Genomic DNA, 24,435 nt, shown 5'->3' on the forward strand with positions numbered 1-24,435 from the left:
GTAAGAAAATAACATTCTTCAAACCTATGTAAATCGAATCAAAATAATATGTATAATTTATATTCTAATTAAGTTAGAGAATTAATGGATTATGCTACACAGAAACAAGTGAATAGGTCAAGTAACGTTTGTTCAAGAGAACTGCAGTATAAGAATTCAGCTATTTAACCCTTCTCCTCTGTATGTGTGATCTCTGTATCACTAATTTGTTGTCCGTAGTGGATAAATAAACCAGCTGACAGTAAATATGCATGTACCAAAGTTAATGTGCGTTGGTCAGCTGGTCTAGTTGGTTTGGTTTTTTTCAGGTTCATGGCTTAGATCTGAATGTTGGTCCCATGAGGAGGGGCCCGAAAACTGTTGACTCCATTGTTTATCAGGGCAATGCTGCTGGAGAAAGTGAGGTGGAGCCAGGCAGTAGCTTTGTAATCAAGTGTCCAGGCCTCGGAGTGGTGCCTCAGCTGGTGTCTGCTCTGAGTCTGACTGATCTTCCTACTCTGCCTCTGAGCCCACGTTCATCAATGTGGTGTTTTCACATTGCTTTGTCAATGTCGGGCAGCAGTGAACCTCTGTTAGCTGAGTGGTACAGTCTGGTCTTTAGCAGTTTTCTAGATGGTGACATGCACATTTAAAAGTCACAATTAAAACCATTTAATATTGATGTTTTATGTCTCGGAACTTTTACTAATGTCATGTGATTGTATTCTTTCTGGGTTTCTTTGCCTGTAATCGCATACTTTTTTTGGTTAGCTTTTTAGAGTGTAGGATATTCCAAAACAGGTATTGTCACTGAGGTAGAATGAATTTGGACATATGTGAGTAACTAGACTAAAATAAATTGCTGAAGCCTATCTCAAAATCAGAGAAATCATGAGTTGAAGTCACTTTTTTTTCTGCGCTAAATTCTGGAAATGAAGAGTCAAGGTACTTGCCCATTTACAATTCTTGCAATATTTCAAAGCTTTAGTGTTTTCAAACCAATTTCTCTCTTGCACTTTACTTGTAATATGTGGTTACCATAGATTTGTCCCTAGAAAGTGGAACGGAAATATCTTATATTAGCTTAAATACAAAGTAGACTCTGAAGTCAAAATAGGTGTAGTTCTTACAATTTTGTTTAAGAGAAGTTGAGAAATCTTCTGTAATTTTTGCCTTGATCAACTAATGTATGAAGGGAACAAAATACCTTATGTTCAGCAAGAATTTAACTTTTGTTAAGATTTTTCCATCAAATTTCAAGTGTTATTTTAGGCTCACTAAAGGTTATTGCAACTGATGTAATCCAGCTTTAATCTGGAAAGTCTGAGATAACGAATGTTATTTAATATTCTCTGATAAACTTTTGTTGCCAATTATTAGTAATATTTGTATACATTTCAGTCAATCTGTTATTCTTTAATATTTTTTTATTGGAAAGGATACTTTTTTAATACCCTTAAGCAATTTATAGTAAAAATAACTTTTTAGAGCCAACCTTTTATAAAAAGAACATATTCTGTTGAATTTATCAGCACTGGGTGGAGCATTTTAGGGAGAATATGTTTTTACAGGGTGAATGTTATGTTTTTTGAGGTTTTAATAATTATTAGGCACTAACACAGCAGTTTTTAACTAATTTTAAATTGTCTTAAAGGAACCCAGCCAGAATGGACCTCTTTTTACTGAGTTAAAGTTCTACATGCGAGCTGCTAAGCCAGATGAAAGTAAGCAGTCTATTAAAATGTTTTTAATGAACTACAAGCATTTAGGACAATCGAGCCTACAGGAGTAAGGTCAAACTTTTAAGACACTCTTTTTAGGTAACTTTCAAAATTATTTTTAAATGATCTGATTCAGATATGTAGTAAAATTAGGGGTTTTGGTAGATGTTCTTTACAGTTGTGTCTATGGTGTTGTCTAAATTGAAACTTTAGTTGCATCTCTGTCACTACAACGGGTGTGTCCTTAACTTCCCAGTATACTTTGCCTACAAATTTCCATGAAATAAGCAGCTCCCATGTATGCAGAAACTGTAAGTGATATACGTGCTCCCTTTTTATGTAAGTCTCTACTGATACGAATTTATTTGTATTTTCAGTTCAGAAGTGGACTAAGTCTCATAAACTGAAGTACTTAGGTGTACCAAGATATTGGGGTTCTGGCTTGCATGAAAAAAATGGGAACAGGTGAATATATCTTTTGTTGGCATATACAGGGATTTATTTCATTCACAACCACTATCCTTTTTAACCTTTTATAAGATCTGTTTCCCACCTATTTTCATGTTGTTGATTTCTACTGCAAAGTTTCATGTTCATAACAGAGTGGGTTTAAGGAATAGGTGCATTTTATCTGTACTCTGTCATTCATATTTGTGTCTATTATATTCTTCATGATTTAGTTTTCATTTGTCTCAAACGTTGCTGTAATACAGTAGTGCTATATATATGTGGTTTAGAAGCTTTTCATATCTGAATTAAAATAAAGTCGACTTCTAATGTATAAATCCTCGAATAATATGACTACCTTTAGAGTTTTTCTTCTGATATGGTGTGCACTTAGAGTATTTTCACTCACACATGTAAAGGACTTGGTGCTCTCTCTAAATCTATTTTATTTTTCCCTAGAGATAGTTTTTTTGACTTAATCTATGAGCTAAAATAATAGCTATTCTCCTGTTAAATGTGTCTTAAGTCTAGGAATAGTTTTTAGTGTTGTTCCATGTCATGAAGGGTTTTTCTTATTTGGTCTCAAATAGTATGCCTGTTTATTTAACAGTCCTTGTTTCATAGATTTCATAGATTTCTAGGTTGGAAAAGACCTTAGAGATCATCGAGTCCAACCGTCCCTAATCCCCATTAAATCATATCCCTAAGTAGTTCATCCACCCTATTCTTAAACACATTCAGAGATGGGGACTCTACCACCTCCCTGGGCAGCCTATATTTCCTAGTGGTCTTTCTCTAAACAGCTATGCTGCAAAGGAGTTTTAGTAGTTCTCTGGCAGCTTATAGTAGGTCAGGCTTCTTTGTGTGGACCACTGCACAGGACAGTTTGTATGTATACCTTGGTGCGTCAGAAATATTGTTACTTTGATAGGTCCTCAACTTTAAAACTAATCCAATGTAAAAACAGCATTAATTTTGAGAGGCAAAAGTAAGTATAATAAAATGATGGTTTTTTGTACCAAATAAACTTTGCTTAGCATTCAGCGTTTACTGCGTGAGTTTAATATAGCCACTATGAGCTCTTACAGTAACAGAACCAGTCTGACTGTAGCGATGAATATCAGAACGCCTTTGGCAAGTGAGAGATTTTTGGTTTTAATAATAGGTTAAACGAAAAGTTGCAACAGATTTCAAGAATTGAACTTTTTTAAGTAACCATGTTCAGTCACTTACTGAAGTAAATAATGTATTTCTGTAAGTAATTGATGCTTGGTTTTACCTATAGTGAATTACAATACGGATGTTTCCTCTCTGGGTACTTGTTATTGCATTGCATAACTAGCCAGGATTAAAGAACACTTCTTTTGTTGGATGGACTTTTGATTTGCTAATGTAAAAAAGTTAAGAATTGATGTACAACATGAAAAAAAGTCAAGTATTTCACATATTTATTTTCTGTGTACATGCAGTTTATCTTTTGAAAGAGGTGTTTTCAGTCAGTAATTTATACAATTAACACATAGATAAAATACTTTGCTATGTACATTTCAGTAACTTTGCTGTCTTTTTTTCCTTGAATTTAGTTACCGATTTATGATAATGGACCGATTTGGCAGAGATCTTCAGAAGATGTTTGAAGAGAACGCAAAGCGATTTTCCCATAAAACTGTACTACAATTAGGCCTGAGAATAGTAAGTTTAAAAAATATATTATTTTAACAATCTGGCTTCCCCGTGTAAGTCTTTTGGTTAAATCACACTTTTGTGCTGAGTACAGGTCCTCTGCTGGGTGGAGCTGAGTACTGCATTTATATGACTATTTTGTTTTGTTAGCTTGATATTCTGGAATACGTCCATGAGCATGAATATGTGCATGGAGACATCAAGGCCGCAAACCTTCTTCTGAGTTACAAGAACCCTAATCAGGTATTTCTGATGCATTTTATTCCTCCTGTTTTAAACCTTCTGTTTGACAACACGTGGAAGTGCTTTGAACCTGTGAAATCTAGCAGAAGCTCATTTTTAAGAATGTATATAGTAACATTATTTCTGCTTGACATTTATATCTAGTTAATATTCTACAAATTTTTTTATGCATTTTGCTGAACAGTTATCAAATTGACTATTTGGCCTAAATAATATTCTAGAGAAATTCTCAAGATTAAAAAAAAATTGACTCACAAATAGGTGTTTGCAGGTGGAAGCCTAAAATTATATAGCACACTGGTAAATTATGTTTGCCTGTCTGCATTGTTGCCTCATTCCTTTGTTCAAGAAATCCATCAGATGAGTGTTCTGTTACTTGGAAAAATTGGTCTTTAAAGTGTTGATTGTTCCACTTGATTTACGGAAGTCTTTCATTTTTCTGCATTTTTAACTCTCTTTACTATTCAAACAGTGCATATTAGGGTTTTAGAATTATGTATGTCTTCTTGCCCAAGTGTTTTAGCTCACGAAATACGTAAAACAATCTTAATCCTTTTGAAGTAACTGTGGTGTTAGTGAGAAGTAATAGTATGTAGTGGTTTTCAAATGGGACAGCTGACTTTACAGAGAATAGGACAGTAAGTATATTTGTAACTATGAACGTTACAATTTTTTTTTTGCATTTAATCTTACTGGTAATAGCTGAATATTTTACTATGCGTGTCCTTTGCATCAGCAAGAAATGACTTCCAGATCAGATCGCTATATGGAAAACAACAAAACCTATCTGACATGTTGCTTTCAAATCATATGTAGTAATCTTAATAAAGCATTACATTTATTATTTGCATATTTTTTGTGTTTATAGTTCTTTAATATTAGAATTCTTTATGGAAATTACTAGGTGTACTTGGTGGATTATGGACTTGCCTACCGATACTGTCCTGAAGGAGTTCACAAAATATATAAAGAAGATCCTAAAAGGTGTCATGATGGAACTATTGAATATACCAGCATTGATGCACACAAGGGTGTGGGTAAGGTTTATAACTTTGTTTTCAGCAATAGGCATTTGTGCATCCTTTTTATAAATACCAAAGGCTTTATTTGCTGCTTTGAGCTTTGTAAAAAAAACAGATTTCTGAATCTATAAAAATATTTTTTCTTCTCTATGAACTATACTGGCATTCTTCTTTTTTTCCATTTACTACCTTTTACTTTGATATTAATTAACTGTATTTTTAATGTAACTTTCTTAAATAGTTTCTTAATTGTAACGACTGTTAAGATGTTTAGTGTAGTGCTTTTTATAAACTAAGTAGAAATGGAATAGTGCTTATGAGATCTTGATAGAAAAGCAGACACTGTTTTCAGTAGATAGTTTGTTACCAATGTGAACATTATTCCTTCATATTTGGCAAAGATGCACAATATTCTTTATCCTATTTATAGAAGATAAATATTTAGAATATTAATATTTAGAAGATTTAAAAACAAAATTTCCTTTAAATATGAAATATTGTTTCATAATTATGCCTATAGTCACTAAACATCAAAATGCAAGAAGTGAGAAAAGGTTGGTCATGAAAAGGACAGGTCTATATCTGGTTAAACATTGAGGATATATAGTGAACACCAGTTTTATTTTCTTAGTTCTTAAATTTTGTTTTATTAGCATAAAAGTGTGTCCTGCAAAAAAACAAGTTGTTGAAAATTATTATTTACTTCGGGATGAAGTATTGCACCTATGCTTAAAACTGAACATGAGCAAAGATGACTTGATTTGCCCATTTATACTTGTAGCGTAGCCTGTGGTAAACGTACTTGTGGGTTGCTTGCTTTGTGTTGTTTTTTTTGGCGAGGCTTAGGTATCTGATCTGTTACTGTCCTCTGTTCAGTTTTCAGTCCACATAAAATATTTCGTCATTGTGGAATGTGTTTTTCAGGAGCTGAGGTTTCAGCGCTATTACCTTTTTGTAGAAGGGAAGTAAAAACTGTTTTGAACAGAAAGTCAATCACTTCACTAACTTGCTCTATTTTTTCCACAATCTGAGTACTTAAAAAGCTTCCCAGATTGGGATAACTGCAAGCATGACATGTCCTTGTGTAGAAGAAAGAGATTGATAAAGGACTTGAAAAATTAAGTTATCCTTCCAGGTGTAGGAACAATATTTTTTCCTTCCTTGCTTTCATGCTAAAAGAAGTAAGCAGCAGATACAGTAATGTTACATTGTTAGCATTGTCTTTCTATTGTCTTAACCTATTTACAAATTTTAACTGTTGTTAAACTATGTGTGTTTTATTAGCTGCTCTTACGGTCCTGTTTTTTATGTGTGCATATTTAGCACCATCGAGACGTGGTGATCTGGAGATCTTGGGTTACTGTATGATCCACTGGCTTAGCGGCCATCTGCCATGGGAGGATAATTTGAAAGATCCAAATTTTGTCAGAGACTCAAAAATCAGGTGAGAAACTACTTGTTTTCCTTCTCTTTGAAATTGAAAAGTGGAATGAAAGTCTCTTAGTGTAGGAATGCTTTGTACTTTTCATATGTTCCCTTTTGGTGAGTAGGCTATTGTTTTGTGTACCTCCTAGTTTCCCTTCATTGTGTCTCATGTATCCTTGGCTTAATTAATTAAACTTTACTTGTACAGTTCTACTGTCTTCTTTTGCATATGTGAGATGCTTATTTGTCTACCACAGTATTGTTGCTTTAGAATACTGCCATGGTTAAGCCAAAAAGCACTCTTATCAGTATGCAGGTAACTTTGTCTGCTTTACAGAAAGAGGAACATGGAGTCTGAGTGGCCTTTATAACACTGTGCTCTGAAGTCAGTGGCAGAGATGAGGGCTAAAGGTGGATCTTAAATGTCTTTTAGCATCATTCCAGCTAGAGGGCTACTAATGTGTGATTTTTTTTTTAAATTTTTTTTTGTCCCTCTCCTTCACTGTTTCTTTGCTTTATCTTCCCCCTGCCCCAGCTCAATCCTGTCTTGTCAGATATTTCATATGAAGAAAGCTGTCCCAGCGCAGCAGCTTGTCTCATCAACAAGTATTTATCTGGTTTCCTTATCTCTACTTTTAACACTTTGTCCTCCATTAATGATAGCGAAGCCCTCCTTCCTTCTCCTCAGTTACTATTTAGGCTGAGGATCTGCTCCGAATAATATCAGCTAGAGAAAGAGTCCCCTAGCAGGAATTGGTGAGAGCGTTGGTATGTGAGGGTTTAAAATGGACCAGTTCTTCTCCTTCGGTCTTCTGCTTGCTTGCCTTTGTAAGAACCAAGAACTGGTGATCAAAAACTTACCATATTTCAGATAGCTTGTCTGGCATCTGTCAGATTTTGAAATGTACTGCACTCCTAAAAACGGCTGTACTAAGTCCTACCAGAGGTTTATCTAGCAGTGTTTCCTGTCTCTGACAGTGGTCCAAGCTAGGTACTTGGGAAGTTTATCAGAACAGGGCAAGATTCAAACTTTTAAAGAAACAATAGTTTTGAATAATTTTATTTTTCAGATGTAAAGATAATATTTCAGTTTTGATGGACAAATGCTTTCCTGGGAAAAATAAACCAGGTAAGAGGAGCTATTATAAATTAAAATACTTTGATTTGTACTGTGTGGTAAGCATTCTCTAATGATTTGTTTTAATGATGTTTTTTTTAAAAAAACAGTCCATCAGTCTGTCTGGGTGCCACCACCAAATTGTAGACAATTTTAGACAGTGGGTAGAAGCTCTGAAATGTGTATTTACGTGGCACACACTGAGTGCATGCAAGGGAAGGCTGTGCTACTCTGTATTCAAATAAAAACAGATCAATGCAGCTGCCACAAAAGGTGAGGAGCTGTCAGATTATCAGCATCTTTCTTCTTGAGAGGTGTGTCTCAGGCATTGTACTCTAATCTGTTGCTTCCTTAAGTCCTCCTTGTTTACGGATGTTTGTACTGATTTTTCTTCTTATTTTTATGAGCAACATGGAAGTGGCATGAATTACATTGTTGACTAGGAGAAGTTTAGACTCTTCTTTTTGGCTGCAGTTTTATGAACTGCAGACACTGTCCGTTCTGGCTAAAGACAGTGTTAAGTATTTTCAAACATGAAATGTGTAAGTTGATTTTTCACAACTTAATTTTAGAGATTCAAAATATAAAGTAATGCAAACTTGAAGTCTAGGTTGTTTCTATTTGGCACTGGCAATTTGCCAAGCAGATTTTTTTTTTTTTTAAACCTGACTCTATTAGAAATACACTTTCTTCGGATCTTAAACATAAATATTGAGTGATTTCCAGCTACTCCTGGTAATCAGAAGAGAGTTTTCTCTACCAAGTGTGACTTGTCTGCTTTTTCAGTGGTGAAATGAAATGTTTCATGTATTTTTTAATATATATTTCAGTCTTGAACTGATGAAGTTCTGAGATAGCACTGAGTTTCCTTTTTAACGTTTTTAAATATAGACGTAAGAAATATCATGTAAACAAGCTTTCATTGGTGAAGATTGGCCTGTTACATTTTTTACAACTGACTGTTTTCTTCATTGCAAGGAAAGTGTAAGAAACAGTGATGCTGTCATCACTGGGTAATGAACCTTGGTATAATTTTTTTCTAAAACGTGCTGTAGTAAAGTCGTAATTATCAGTTTATAAATAACCGTTTCAAAAAATGGCATAAGTAGTGCATGCATCATTTCTGACTCTTTTGTGGTAAAAGTGTATGATTAAAATGGTTTTCAAATATAAATTAATTGGAGATACCATTTCTTTAGATGAAATAGCCAAATATATGGAAAAGGTGAAGCTACTGAGCTATGAAGAGAAACCTGTTTATCAGCATTTCCGAGAAATACTTCTGCAAGGTCTTAAGGCCATTGGGCAAAAAGATGATGGAGTACTTGACTTTGGCTTGTCAGAGAATGGAGACTTGCAAACAAATCCCAAGCAAAAGGTTTTTACTCTAAAAATTTATGTTAGCTTTTAATGCTAAATAAGAGTTAAAGTGGTATTGGGAGTAGATGCCGTAACTGCATCCAGTAGCAAACAAGCAAATAGCGAAATGTTTGTTTAAGTCCTACTCTTACACATTATTTCTCTAATTTAATTTTGCAAATTGTTATTAAAACTTAATACAGGATTATGCTTATAGGTATACTTTGATAATAGATAATATCTTGGATAACAAAATGTCTATATGTAGTTGTGAGGACATTTGAGCAGATGAACATTCAGTTAACTTACTTATTTCCTTAAATTGCTAAAATTCCAGATGGGTCAAAATAGATCTAAGGTAAAATAAGTCTAGTTTTTGTTTCAGATTAGTTTCATTTCCGTGACTAGTTCAAAGCTTAATTTGAAGTATACATCTTTATGCCAAGTAATTGATTCTGGAATTCACATATTGAATTCAGGGTGATCTAATATGTTATTTATGAGTCTTAACTATAGTGGTAGGCTACAGGTATTTTATTCTTTGTATTTAAGATTTGGACTCCCATTTGAATACAGTTTAAGAACTTTTTAAGCCTTGGAGAAATCATATGTAAAACAGTTTATAGTAACATTTAAAAATGGTCAAATAATCATAGAATCATTTAGATTGGAAAAGACCTATAAAACAGTTTATAGTAACATTTAAAAATGGTCAAATAATCATAGAATCATTTAGATTGGAAAAGACCTTTAAAGATCATCAAGTCCAACTGTATGGAACCATAAATATTATTCTTTACTTCAAACTGTATTTATTACTTTTTTATTTGCATTTGTTAGTAACAGGTTTTCTTTATATATCCTGGAGAATTATAATATAGAATAATAGTACAATAATTCTGTCTGCTTACTGCCATGATGAGTGATATGTTACAGATGGGCAAAAAACAAAAAAGAAAAAAACTTGTAGGATTTTGAAGTCTTCTGAGGATACATGTCCAGCTTCTCATATTGTTTTTGCCCAGTAAATAGTACTTTGGCTAAAATCATATAGGCATAGTCTTTATACTAATATTTTCTGCTGAACTGAGTTAGACTTGTCCAAAATGAGAGTTCATTAGCATAAATTCTTCTGTTCCCCCTGTGGATTGACGTGGCTTGAGACCTGTGTTGTAGGGGGAAAAAAAAAAAAATCTATTTTTAATGGTTGGGTGGTTTCTTTGCTGAATAAGTTGGCTTGCTGCAGAGACAGCATCTGTGACCTTTAATGTCCTTGTCCAGCAGAGATGGCTGGTGCACATTTCCAATGGTATAAAACTTCAAAAATCTTATTTCTTTAGCCAATATCAGCCAAGACCATTCCCAAAGGGTGAGATAATACTTTTCCATAGGTTCTTACCTACTAGCATCAATTAGGAGTTAGTTTTTATATAGGGTGGGTTGTTTTTTTTTGGTTGTTTTTTTTTTCTTTTTTCACTTTGAGGAACCATATGCATGGTCAGCATATGTTCAAGCACTTATATAAAACAATGGGTGTTACTGGCCTGTTTGAATATGAGTTTTCCACTGTCTGCTTCATATTGCAGTGGACTTCATGCCAGGTAGTGCTAGAGTGTCCAGACAAAACAAAGATTGTTTGTTTGAAATCAGATTGACATAGCCTGCTTGCTCTTGACCAAGTCCCAGGACAGATGACTTCCTTCTATGTTGGATTTTCTAGGCCTTGTAACAGCTGTGGCATAGGCTAGGGTGGAAGAATAGATTGTGTCAGTCTTCCTTCCAAGGGTGTACTTTGCCCTTTTCTTCAAGAATGAGTGGAAAGAGGGTCTTCAGCAGGATGTCTCTTATTGAGAGTACGTGTTTGGGAACTCATGCTGGGAACTCACGCTACTAAGTTTTTCTTCTAGGGGGTATCAGACATTGAGAGGCTAGGAGAACAGGAAGGTGATTTGTGCTAGTTGAGAATAGCTGGACACTAGATATACAGAAGAAGAAAGGAAAAACATAGAAGGCTAACTAAAATGCTCTGTATTTTCAGCTGTGACAAGAAGCTCAACTTGATGACTGAGTGTTTTAAAGATAAGCTCTGAATTCCAAACTCTGTTAGAAACTGCTTTCCATAGAGATAATTTACCACTGATCAGTAGCATTTTGGCTCTGAAAGCCTGTATCTTCTAGCAGATGCTGAATTTCTTTTGGCGTGCTTAATGTCTAGTTTTGAAAAGAAAAATGCAGTCCGGCATCCACCCTTGAGAAGATGGTGTCCAAAAATATAGAGTATTTATGGCATTTTGGCTGTACTGATCTTTTAATCACAACAGGTCTTAAGACACCTACTCTTCAATTCCTTTGGAACAATCTACCATAATACGTTCTTAAAACAGTGTTATTTGGTGTTCTGAAGTTACACTATTTCGTAGCTAGGAGACAATATTTCTGGCTTCTGTGTAAATAAACTCTTAGAATGTAAGATTCTCTTGTGCTTTCCGGTCGTATAGCTTATCAAGTCATGATGTGCATTACATGTTGCATGTAAGCATAGTTGTTCTTGAAACTCAGTCATTCGCCAGTAATGGTATATGGCTAAAACTCAGAGGTGTCTGCTGTGTTAAAGTTAACATTTTATTTTCTGTATCATGACTCAACTTTCCCTAGATGTATAAGTATCTGAAACACTCCACAGTTCTGCTGGAGGTTTTTCTCCCCCTGTATAGTAAATGCATGTTGTTTTGTGTGTGTGGCATTTTATAATAGTTCTAGCAAAACAAGAAGCAAACAGTACCATGTATTGAAGGAAGTATCTGGAGCTCTTAACTAAATTATTTAGGGCAAAGACCACATCTTACTGTTGTTTAGAGCTGAAGAGTTGCTGGGTAACACTGGGAGTAAACTGAACTGGATGAATATGGATCTTAGTGATTTGTGGTTCCTTGTAACGTTCAGCTTCAGATGTGCAGGTGTTGCTTTTGTCAGATGAATGCTGCCTGATTTCTACTGCTATGTAATTCACCTGCATCAAGATTAAGAAACCACTTTTTATTAAATAAGCTTAGAAACAAGATAAATGTATTTTGCTTTTGTGTAGCATGTATTGGATATCTGTTTTTCTGATGAGCATTTAAAATGTTTTCTAGTACAATTGGGAGGAATGCATTATCTCTCATAGAAAAGCAGTACAGCGCTGAAATAGTCCTCCTTAATTTTGGTCAGAACGAACAAAAGTGTCTGTGTTTATTCCTGCCTAATGCATCACAAATCTGCTGACATGCTAACCTTGGAGTCTTGGCTGGCGGTAATCAGGCCTGTGCACCGGCAGGAAAGATGTACCTAATGCACTCCATCAGTGCAGTTTGCATATGGAAGTTCTCACAGGGGAGCTGCCCCGTGCCAGCTGAGGGTTACCTGCCCACTGCAGTTATTGTATGTAATTATCGAACCAATCTGTTCAGCCCAGCAGGGTTTAGATGGTAATCATGAAGCAACACTTTGGAAAGGAAAGATGTGATGCACTCTCCCCTTCTCTCATGAGCTATGTGAAGTTGTAGCCACTTTTAAAGCTCTAGTCTCACACAATTAAAAAAATAAATTCAAAAAGATAAACTCTTCCAGTACTCATCAAAGTTATCATCTAAGTCTGGTACAGATATAGGTCAACTCAACCTCTGCAAAAATCACGTGGCTTTAAAAAAAGAATCTTTTCATAACCACCTTAAGAATACTTTGCAATAGTAAGATTAATTGTAATACACAGATAATAACAGTTCTGTCCATTTAGAGGTTTTAAGATAATGTACCTTGAATAGAGTTCAGGTTTCCCAAGTATCTCTTTTGGAACAGAACCCATAGTTGCTATTAGAAAAGGAAAAAAAAAAAAAGTACTGTCAGTGGGTGTTAGCTACTTTTAAGCTGTGCAAAGAGAGCCTTAAGAAGTAAAGATCCAAATAAACTTGAATGTAATGAGGTGTAATTGCTTTTAAAAAAGCAATTAACATAAACTTTGGGTATAAAGTTTTTCTGTATTTTTTAAGGTTTTTCAGATTGCTCCTTTTGTAAAAGTTATTCACTGTAAATAAAAAAACAGATTTTGATCATAAAAACTCGTGGTTTAATACATTAAAATTTCAACACTTAATGTGATCTACAGATAGGGGAACTGAACTTTCAAATTGTCTATTGCCTTGTACTAGTATTCTTGCATTAATATGCAAATAAATTTTCTCTATGACTGCAGATGTTTTATAATATATGAAGAAATATGCTTAAAATTGGGGAATACCTCGTGAGTATATTTTTTGCTTTGTGTGGTCTTTTCTGCTCTTGAGTTCAGTTGCTCCTTTTCTTTTCCTTCTTTTTCTTTTTTTCCCAGAAAAAAAGAAAGGCAGCAGCTGCATCCAGTGAGAGCACTGAAGCAGAAATGGAAGATACAGGAAGTCCAGAAAAAAAGCAAGCTACTTCTTCTAGTAAGTCAAAAGCTCATTCTCACAGTCACATGTAGGTTGACCCTGGCTAAGGGCCAGACTCTTACCCAGGGACTTGCTCTCCTCCTCTGTGGGACAGAGGAGAAAATGGGATGAGAAAACCCATGGGTCGATACAAAGATGGGAAGTTTAATTTTACCATTTACTGTTGCAGGCAAAACAGACTCAACTTGGAGAAAATCAATTTAATTTATTGCCAATTAAAATAAATTTTTTTAGTGACAAAGACAAACATTAAAACAACATCTTTCCTTCCCCTTCTCTTAAACTGAGCTTAACTTCTTCACTCTAGACGCCTCTACCCCACTCCCTGAGCCGTGCAGGGAGCATGGAGGGGAAGTGTGTTAAGGTCATTACATAGCTTTTTCTCTCTGCTGCACTTTCCTTCTCACATTTTCCCCCCTCCTCCAGTGTGGGCTATCTCTCTTGGGTTGCAGTCCTTCAGGGAAAAAAAATGTGCTCCAGTTCCTTCAGGAAATATCCATCTGCTCCAGTGGGAGTTCTCCTATGAGTTGCGCGGGATATCTGCTCCATCCTGGGTCCTCCATGAGCTATACGGAATATCTGCTCTGGCACTGTGGAGCACTACCTCCGTCCAGTGTTTTTCACCCTCTTGCATGTTTTCACAGGGGTGCCATAAACAAGCTGGGCTCAACTTTGGCCTACAATGGGCTTCTTTTGGAGCCAGCTGGAATGGGCTGTGTTGGACACAGGACAACACCTGGCCTCTTCCCACAAAGGCCACCCCTGTAGCTGGCCTCAGCGTAGCAAACCCTGCCACGTGGCCACGTATACCCAATAAAACTGTTAACCTTTGGCAGTTCAAGTACTTTTTGTCTTTCATAAGTTTTTTGGATTAACTCTAATAAAACTGAAATATTTAAATTTTCTGTGTAAGAAAGGTGTACTCTCCAATTATATGCTGGTAGAAATGCTAGGTGATAAAAATTGGTGGCTGCACCCTTTTCTTTTGCTGTCATTCATTCTCTCCTCTGTTCTTATTTTTGTTCTCCCGTCTTGTCCAATTCACTGTCAGAATATGCTGACTCCTCAGGACTTCTTCATCATGGTGTGTTAAAGCCAGAGGCTAGCAGCAGTAGCTTCCAAAAGCAAGTGTATTTAAAGTCAAGGAAAGGATCAGCTTTAAGGATAGAAACTGCTGAAGCTACATTTCAGATAATTTGACATAGATAGTTTCAGTTTTGTCTGGAAAAAGTCATGGGCAGATAAAGTAGGATTATTGTAAGTCCAAGATCAAAAATCTTCCGGAGATCTGTGTAGGGTAAGCTTATGATGAGAGTCCAGTCAAACTGTTTTCTGGATCTAACCTCCTAACTCCTTCATGTAGATGTGAATTGAATTCAAGTAATTACAAAGATTTTTTTCCTAAAAAAGTTTTGTTTCGGACTTTTAAAGTAAAAGACCAGATGTTGACCGTGGTCAAGTAGTCTTAAGAATAAGAAAGTAGTAGCACTACAGTCTACCCCAAAACAAGTCCTCTTGTTTAAAAAAGGTTTGATGAAGGAGTATGGCAGGATGGGAAAATGTAACACTTCAAAGACAGTAATATTACTGCCAAGTTATGAATTTACCCTAGCATATTTACTCATGTAGTATGGTACAAAGTGCAAGTAATTAAGCTAATATTATTCTAGAAGGTGATACTGCTCTATTCATTTTCAACTGTTCACATTATAGAATTCTGATTAATAAAATCAGTGATTATTTCTCTTACTTGAATGCCTTTTGAATTGTTGGCTTCAAATTATTACGAATTTTCTAGCCTGTCAGTGACTGAAAAAATGTTAATTATATTATACTTTCTTTGAAAGAAATACAATTATTTGATATGATGCTGACGTTCGTAGTTTTAGCATTTTAGACTTTATTTAAGACCTTATAACAAAATATTCAATACAGCTGACTAACTTCTGGTTGTGATTTGATACACATGAGCAGAATATACTTTCATTTTATATTCTATGTTATACTTCTTTTCTGGGGTTGTAGATTGAAATTCTCACAGATAGAGATGAAAAATAACTTGAAGAATTGCAGTCCAAGTGGTAGCATCAGCTGTTTTTTCACAGTAAGATGTTTGAGAGGCTACATATTTATATTTTCAGCACCCAGTGTTTAAAATGAGTGATGGACATAAGCTTAAATTTAAACCCCATCTTGCCAATTCAATAGAGTTACAGGTGAAGTGGTTCCAATTTCACCTTTTTATACTACCCAATTTAATGAATACCAAGTGGGGGGGAGTATATCAAATGATTTCAGGTGAAAAGTGATATATGTACTTACTCATTTTGTTCTCTCCAAATTTGGAATTAAAAACTTTAGCATTTATTATATGATTCATAAATCTGTGTTGAAGGAAAGAGCAACTGTTTCATAATCTTATGATTATGATGCTTTTGATAAATTGAAAATAGCTGAGTATTGCAGCCATACTTAAAGCTATTTCCAAATCTGACTGGTTTTGCTACCTTGGACTTGTTTCTCTGTTATGGGGTTAGTCCTGTGACTAAAAAAAAATCCTAAAGTTTGCTGTCCAGTAAAATGGATACTTTCTTGATACCTCTTAATTGTAGAAATTGAGGTTTAGTTATATAGGAACACTATAAAAGTTCTTTAAATGCTATTTTATTGGTTTCTAAAAGGGATAAATATGGCCAGACAGGGGAGTTACTCTTCAGATGTTCAAACAACATCTCATGAGTATTTGAACTTAAAACAGTGGCAAGAAGAGCCAAGCAGCCTCTTGCTGCTCAGCTAATCAGCATTAACCACATCTGACTGTGCAGTTTGTCTAATCCGTCCCAAAAAGATTCTGATCAGCTGTGCAGCAGTTTGAGTACACCAGGGTGCTCAGTGGCTACAGAGACCCTGCCAGTGATGAAATCTGAGGGTGGGGAGCCCCCGGGCTCGGCATAGGAGGAAGAAAGAATGGCCCCGAGAAAGGATGGGCATCTTGAAATTCTTGCTGCTTCTGTCTGCTCCCTCTGGTTGTTCTCAGTGTTAAGAGTGGCCGCGCCGGATGAGTTCAGTAAAGGCCATCTCTTTCAATCACGGCAGCCACCAGTGTTTCTCGAGCTGTCAAGCAAGAGGGTTAGACTCTTCTATTTAGAAACAGAATTCGAGAAAGCCCTGAAGAAACAAGCTATGTCGTACTTCCAAAATAAGATGCACAGAATTTTGTGGAATTCTTAAATTTTAAGTTCTAGTTAAATTATTCTTAAGTTTAAGTTAAATTATTTAAATTAGCATGTTATCAGTTTCCTCCTTTTTTTTTTTTCCTGTGATAACTGGAACCTATATGCTTTCCTGAAAAGTGGAATTTTAAGAGGTATCCTTTTTTAAGGTAACATGGATGATGTTGAAGTCTTATATTAGTCAATGTCTCTCCACCAGGAAAAGTGCTATCAGGAGAGATGATTTCTATTTAAACAGAAAGTTTTTTTTCATACACTGTTACAGCTCTGTTTTCAGTATGAGCTGCCTTCATGTACAACAGTAAAATATATAGGCTTAGAAGTGATGGTACTCTTAAAGCCAAGACCAAATTTTGGCATAACTGTATGTATCCACCAAGTCTTCTGCAGGGGTGTTCTGCGTAATATTAATAGGATGAATATGCTTATTTTTAAGCAGTTTGGGTGGAATAGGCAGCTAGTACAGGAAACTTCAGTGAAAATGGCATAAATGCTGGAAAACAGGTGTGTTTCAAGAGGATTTGTAAATAGTCGTAGGTTCAAAGCTACCAATAGAGATAAAACCTCTACCACTGACAGTCATTTTTAATCTTGATGTTGATGAAGATTGAGTTATAGAAATACAGAATTTCTTTAGAGTAGAATTTTTTTTATAGTAACCTTTTTTATTTTCTGTTGTGAATTTTTTTGAGTCATTTTTGGGTTTATTAATTGGGACAGTATAGAGGGAAGTACTGAAGTAGACATGACAATGAAACTACTGTCTTTTTTTTAATTTACTTTTTTAGTCAGTACTGCTAGGGGTAGGAATTGTGCATGTCTGTATTGCTGGATAGCATGGTAAGGCCTTAACTGGGTGCTTTGGTTACTCTTGCAGTATAAATAAAGAACTATGCGAACAGCTCCGATATGAAAAGAGTCATACTGATGGGTTGGTATGGAGGCATTATAAAATGGATGTTTAATAGTATTTCTCAATTAATAGGTACTTAGTTTTATGTTTATTTACATTGCATGGCTTTGCATAAGTCGATATCTGGGTTATAGTCTTAGAAATCTTTTTTTCTTTATTGAAGCAAGATCTATTACTTAATGTTGGATTAAGTCTACAGTTAATCTCATTTTTAAATTTAAAGAATTATTGGCCTTGTCATCAAGCTTTAGGAGAAAGCAAATCATATGGGTTTTTTGACCTTGTTTATGGTGCCACTTGTTACTTGTCTTTTGTCATTACCTATAATGACAAAAAAAAAATCTTATAGGTAGATTTTTTTACCTCTTAATTTTATACCCTAATACATTTTCATCAAAACTTGTACTGTGAAATAGTTCTAATTTTCTGTTATTCATCTGTTACTTCTTGTGAAGGATTTGGTATTGACTAGTATTGGTAACAGACTCCAGGAGTAAATGGGTATTAGTCTTAAAACAGTATATCCTTCTCTCTGGCTAGTTATGAGAAGATCTGTCCTTTCCTGCACCATTCTTGGCCTTCCCTTACCTGTCTCAGGAATGTTGCAAGTTAAATGCTCTCATATGAGAGTTACCTGATCTCGTTTTAGAAGTTAAAAGCATGTGCTGCTGTGTTGTAGCTAGAAATTAACAGGAAGATTCAAGCTTTAGAGCAGAGAAATACTGCTTTCAGTGATCAGAAATGTTGACAGACTCGCTTCTGTATTTTGCATTAAGCATATTCAAACATGATATGAAGTGATATGTTTTTATGGCCTGCTCCGAAATTGTTTGAGGATCTTTAAAAGCTGTTTAAGAGGAGGCATGGTAGGAGGTGATTTTTAAGTATAAAGATCCTTAAATATTATAGGTAGGAAGGTTAAAATAAATTGTGTATAAAACAATATATCTTTGTCTGTCTTCCTGAATAATGGTTTTCCTTGACAATTTGCATGTGAAAAATTGACTGAGAAGAACCTTGAACACATGCCACTTAAAATAATGAAGAGAGAAAAATTAATGTCCAAGATGTAGAGTATGGGAGTGTTCCTATTTACTCCTGTGTCTGCTTGGAACACAATTTTTTTACTTAGTCTTCCTTTATATTTTGAACTTATTTCCGTACAGTCTTTTCAGACCACTTCTAACACTTAAACACATTTAAAATGTGAAGATACTTAAGTTCCTTGTTACACTTCATGGGACTTTCTTATGTTTGCTGCTAATAAGAAGTATTAAATTAAGATAAAATAAAAAACCTTTTGAGGATAATTTTCCATGTGGTAAGGTTTGACTTTACATGTAGAAATGAATCATTTAAGAATAAAAGTGATGTCTGCTTTTTTGTTGTTTTTCTGTGACCTGAAGATGTATTTCTTTTTCAAGATTGAAAGTAATATATTTGAATTAAACTTTGTTCCTCCTGCAAATCACTGTGTGATGGAGAGGAGAGCTATTTTTAAGCAGATGCTGCATGTGACTACTGGTAGGTATATATATGTATGTACAATTGTGTTTCGGAATGTCTTCAGTAAAGGAATTTTTACAAATAGAAGTATATCAGTTTTTTTCATCTGGAACAATTTTATGTGTATTTTCTTTTGATTTTTTTAGTATCAAATATGAATTTCCCTTTTAAGCTTATTAGTAGTGTCCTATCTACTGTGGACATGAAAATTGCTCTTATTTTATGCAGCAACCTTTTTGCACATTTGATGAGTACAAAAGGCTGCATCATCACATCTCGCTCCCTTTTTTTCCACTTTCCTCAGATAAACTAGTTAATTACTCTCTTTTTTTTCTGTTAGAGAACTGGAAACCACGACTCGTGATTTTTTTTTTCTCCATTTTTCTCAGAACTTTCTTGAAGGATAGAAGTGAAGACTATACACAATACTGCTGGGTTTCTTTTGTAAAGTTGCTTTATAATACTGTTTACATGGAGGGGATGAGATATCACAGTCAACTTGCCTGAAAATTCCTCTAGAGCCTGTGGGACTCTTTATGCCTCTGCTGAACTTTGCTTGAGTCTCAAAACAAGCTGTGCAGTGACACCATCTGGTTTATTTTTGCCTATATAATTCTCTCTTATTTAAATTGCCGTTTCAACCTAATTCAGTTTAATCTGCTTTATAAAAACCGTCTCCTTTGCTTGTAATAGCTTTGTTTGTGTCCTCATTTGGTGCTGCCCACACAGGACTTCTCCTGTTTTCAGAAACAGAATTGACATTTCTCCAACAAGAAAAGTTTGTGAGGAGGGGGCAATAGAAGTTATCAGGGTAATTAATTTTGAAAATGTGGACGAGCTTTGTGATACAGAAGACCTTCAGTTCTGAAATAGCTGCAAACTTTGAATCTAAACAAGGATTGAGAGCAGTCATTCTGAATGTAACGTAATTAACTTAATCAGGGAGTTTAAGAAATATTTCTACTGCTTCCGTTTGAAATTATGAATAAAAGAGTCACGACAAGGATTTTTTTTTCCTTTTTGTTATGATTTACTTAGAGATTCTCCATGATCATAGTTTGTTTAGAAAAATCTTGACAAGAACTCATTAATGCAATAAAGATAAAGGAAAAATCAGAGACAGAGTGGCTCTCTTCTGTTTGGTGTTCCACCATGGGCAACTAGAAATGGATAAGCTTTTACTGAATTAGGAATTAGCAAGCTTCAATTGCTTGTGTTGTCCGTGACGACCACGAAATACTACATTCCTGAAATACAAACATGAAAATGTGTTGTATTTTCCTACCTAAGGTCATCATTTTCATATTGACAGTCTTTCTGATAACAGAACATGAATTCGACCTGTCTTTGCGGCATTTGATTATACAGTCTATGGCTGGATGAGAAGAAAAATCAGTTACCTCAGTCAAAACTGATGGAGATTAATGAAAAGGAAAAAGATCAGGTTATTGTTTTTTCTTGAAGAGAAAACTTTGTTATTCTCTGCTTTCTATTGCAATACAAAGTTTCCAGGGAAAAATCTCAGGAGAGATGGAGAGAGGAAAACCGGTACAGTTCATGCAGTTGATAGGTTAACTTTTAACTTGGCCTATATACCACTAAGACTACTCAATTTGAAAACTCGGAAGTCATGTCTGTTGCTAGAATTCACAATTACAGTAGCTGAAATATTTTGTGACTTGGAAAAGTATAAACTAATTCTTGAAGATAAACCAGAATTTAACTGGGGAAGGAATGATTTACATAGTTAAATTACTACTTTTGTTTATTATACCTGCTTGTATAGCTTTTAGCTACTGGTTCTTATAAGGGTACCAGAATAGATTTGATTTTTACGTAGCAGCTGGGGGGGTGGTGGTGTTTTGCCAGAACAGATCTTTCATTGATGGAGTTACTCTGCTCGATAAAAGACTATCACCAGAGTTGTCAATTGTTTTATGGTTGTTTTTTTTTTTTAAAAGTAATTTATTAATCAAAGATGTGTTGCCTGACAAAGTCTTATTGTAGTTTTATGTTGAACGCAACAAATGCTTTTGCACGAAAAAGGAACAAGAATATTTTTTCACTCTCTGTTTCGTTTTCAAGAATGGAAAAATTCTTCAAAGTTTATTTTGGTATTTTTAATTTCAAATCAAAATTTTAAGAGCAAATTAAGTTACGTAAGATTAAACAAACATGAAAGCAAAACTGTTTGCAATAGTTCGTTGCATTTCTTGGTGTGATTTTGGTTTTGGGTAGACTCAAGACTATTTTGGTTTGGTTTGCATTGTTCTCTGCCTCTTTGCTTTCCCCCAGATTTACTCATTAAGCTTGAATGATCAGTGACTCATACGGCCCAAAGGCTGTTGTCTTATGCAAGCAGCTTCTGTCTTAAGGACTTCCATGAAACTCAGATTTTACCTTTTCTCTTTGTCGGTGATGCAGATTAAGAAGTGGACTGGAACTGTAGAGTTACATATAGTTTTACAAACAAGAACTTAAATAGTTAGGCATACTGAGTTCAAGGAGGAAGTTGGAATTTAAAAATAAATAAATAAAATAATACCGTAATGAAAAACATTTCATTGTTACTGCATTTGTGAAAATGATAGCAATTTTTATTATATGTAATATTTTTTCCTCAAGGTGACTACTGTTTAATGTGATTCGTGCAAATGAGCTGTGATGTTGTGTGGTTTTTTTCTTTCCTTTTCCCTACTAGTGGGATGGAAAGAATCAAAATGCAGAGAGTTTTTTTTATTATTGCATTTAAGTATGGTCTCTTAGAAGAACCAGCCTGCCAGGTTTGTTAGGAATTTTATTAGATGGCACTGTTCGTTATCTTTGTTAATAAAATATTATCCAATAATAGCTTGAAATCCATAGGTAAAGTTGCACTGATTGCTGAGCTGAATTAACAGCTTGACACTGCCAAACAAAAATCTTTGCCTTTTCTTCCTGTGTGCCTTCCACCTCCCCTTGTATAAACTCTCTTCAGAATGCTCGAAGCTGCTGCAGGTCATTAAACTTTGGGAATATTAGACCAAGGAAGTTCTTTGCTGGGTTACGGAGCTAGCTCAGCTTAGCACAAGGTCCAAAGAGAACCAAAAATGGCTTAATACTGCACTCAGAAGTGAAAGTTGTTGGTGCAGGGGGAGGAAGGAGGGGACTTGGGGTTCAAAGAGGATCTGATTCTTCATCTTTTGGTGGAGGTGAGCTGTGAGATTGTCTCAACTGTATGTAATGCTAGTGTTTGAGAAGTCGAATTGGACAATGTTTCAGGAGAAAATCGGTACCCAGTAACTGTGGTAAATTATTCTGAGTCCACATCGTGTCTCCCCCGTCCCACCAGTCAAAAGTGAGTGAGTGATTTGAGTTGATCTATCCTCTTAAAGACTACAAGTATTTTCTTGTGATCCCTTTCAGTTATTTTATTTTATAGAAAGTCTCGTCTTTTTGTTTTGTTTTTGTTTGAATTGCAGATGCAGTAGGTACCAGAACCCGCAAGATGACCTCACCAAAACCCAAAAAAGGCACAGCAACCAGAAAGAGGGTCCAGAAGTAAATAATAGATGGAGCAACGAATTAAGTTGCTCTTTGGCTCATCTCTGTTTGTTTTTTTTTCTGTTATGGTAGCACTGGAATCTTTTTCTTTCCTTTTTAAATGATGAATCCTGTAAAAACATGGACTGCTGTTTGTACCTGAAGAATAAATGTTTTATTAAAATATTTGCATAATTTATGTATACTTTAATACTAATGTGAAATTTTACCAACTTTGAAGTGAGAATGCATTTTTATTCTTTATATACACAAATTCATGTCTTACAGGCAGACTAAAAGAAGGTGCTTTTTTCTGCTTTATAATGTGGAAATAAAGCCTTATTTAGTTTTGTTATGGGTGTTTTATGAGGAACAGCAGTGTTGCATCTGAGTTGTTCTAGTTTTGAGTAAAGTCTTATTGGAGGTCGCTGAGATGAAGTCTGAAATAGTAGAGATGTCTTTTACGTATTTCTCGAGTGTTTGAATTAAAGAGAAGGTATGACAAAAGTCACATCCTGCCATTCTAGTTTGTTATAAAATGAGTTTAAACAATTCTTTGGAGAACAGGTAGTGAATTTTGGTTATTTTTTTGCATAGTATTTGCGTTGGTATCACTTTTCCGATTTTTCAGAGTTTCTCTGGAAAGAAGGAGACCAGTTTCAGACATAGGGCCCAGGGAAAAGAACCAACCAAAACCCAATGCTCATTCTCACCACCCCTCCTCAGGTTTTCTTTTTAGATTAGTGAAAAGGCTAGAAAAGTTTGTAAAGTATCTATGTCTTGACTCGCATATGCTTCTCGTAACAAAATAGTGGTTTACCTTTTTTTAGTAGTTGAGTAGCATGTAACCTTCCTTTAAAGTCATGCCTTGCTTGTCTTTGAGTCTTCTCTTCAGAGTTGTAAGTCAAAAATGCCATGTTTAATTTCAATGTGAAATACCACTACTTTTCATTTAGATACTGAAGAAAAATATATGATTAGGGCATGAACATCACTCTTATCAGGGAGACTGTTTTATGAAGTTTGACAAACCAGAATGATTCCATATGACCCAATGGGTAGTGTATTTGTACGGATGTCCAGTGCTCTGCTTGCTTGATTGTGTAATGCCTGAGTAGCTACTCACTGAAGTAAATATATTGTAGCATAAAATGCTGAATGAATGACAAGATTATATTTTACAAACAAGGAAGTCTGTTGTTTTGAAATAAAACTGGAATAACATAGTTAAAAGATCTAGTGCCTTCTCCTTTCTGTTCTGACAGCTGTAGAGACTAATTTTCCTGGGTATTAGCAAAGTGTGGCTGATGATTTTAAGCATAGCATAAAAATAGGACTGCTAAAGCCTCTCATATTTAAAACTCAAACTATCATTTTAAGGACTTCATTTAATAATTTTATTCAAAAAGTATGTTACACTATTCTGAAGAACTGTGGTCAGGAAAGAATACTGTGTTCTCTTGCTTGTCTTGCGTAGTCAAAGTTAATGACATTCTTTTGTATTTTAGTTGTTTGACGCTTTAATATTTTTAGTAACTTATTTACAGGTAAATTTCCTTTCTTTACTTTCCAAGTTTTCAAGGAGTGTGTTTTCTTTTGACACTACCAAAGTCAGACGGACATCTCCATGTATTTTAAAAGCATGTTTTGAGGTGCGGATTTCATAAGCCAGCCCTACCTCTTCCCACCCCAAAAGCGTCTTGGAAAAAGTTTGTACTGGCAAGTGTTCGGTGAAGACGGGTGCTTTCCATTCTCAGTGAATGTTGTTTCAAGGCATGTCTCGGCTCACAAGAGGCCGTGCA

The 24,435-nt window shown here is 35.1% G+C and overlaps 1 protein-coding gene across 1 annotated transcript in view; it reads left to right on the forward strand.

The window, feature by feature from the left end:
- VRK1 (VRK serine/threonine kinase 1) overlaps nt 1-23,845 on the forward strand; it is a 35,336-nt gene extending 11,491 nt beyond the window's left edge. The window contains exons 4-13 of the mRNA XM_086613229.1: nt 1,634-1,703; nt 2,078-2,165; nt 3,731-3,839; nt 3,981-4,073; nt 4,978-5,110; nt 6,419-6,539; nt 7,591-7,649; nt 8,837-9,015; nt 13,363-13,456; nt 22,573-23,845. Coding sequence (XP_086469355.1) covers nt 1,634-1,703; nt 2,078-2,165; nt 3,731-3,839; nt 3,981-4,073; nt 4,978-5,110; nt 6,419-6,539; nt 7,591-7,649; nt 8,837-9,015; nt 13,363-13,456; nt 22,573-22,655 — 1,029 coding nt within the window. The 3' untranslated portion in view covers nt 22,656-23,845. The remainder of the gene's footprint in view (nt 1-1,633; nt 1,704-2,077; nt 2,166-3,730; nt 3,840-3,980; nt 4,074-4,977; nt 5,111-6,418; nt 6,540-7,590; nt 7,650-8,836; nt 9,016-13,362; nt 13,457-22,572) is intronic.
- Nucleotides 23,846-24,435: the final 590 nt, after the last annotated feature.

Source organism: Tauraco erythrolophus, chromosome 6 (genome assembly GCF_009769465.1).
Source record: "Tauraco erythrolophus isolate bTauEry1 chromosome 6, bTauEry1.pri, whole genome shotgun sequence".
NCBI classification, from domain to species: Eukaryota; Metazoa; Chordata; class Aves; order Musophagiformes; family Musophagidae; genus Tauraco; species Tauraco erythrolophus.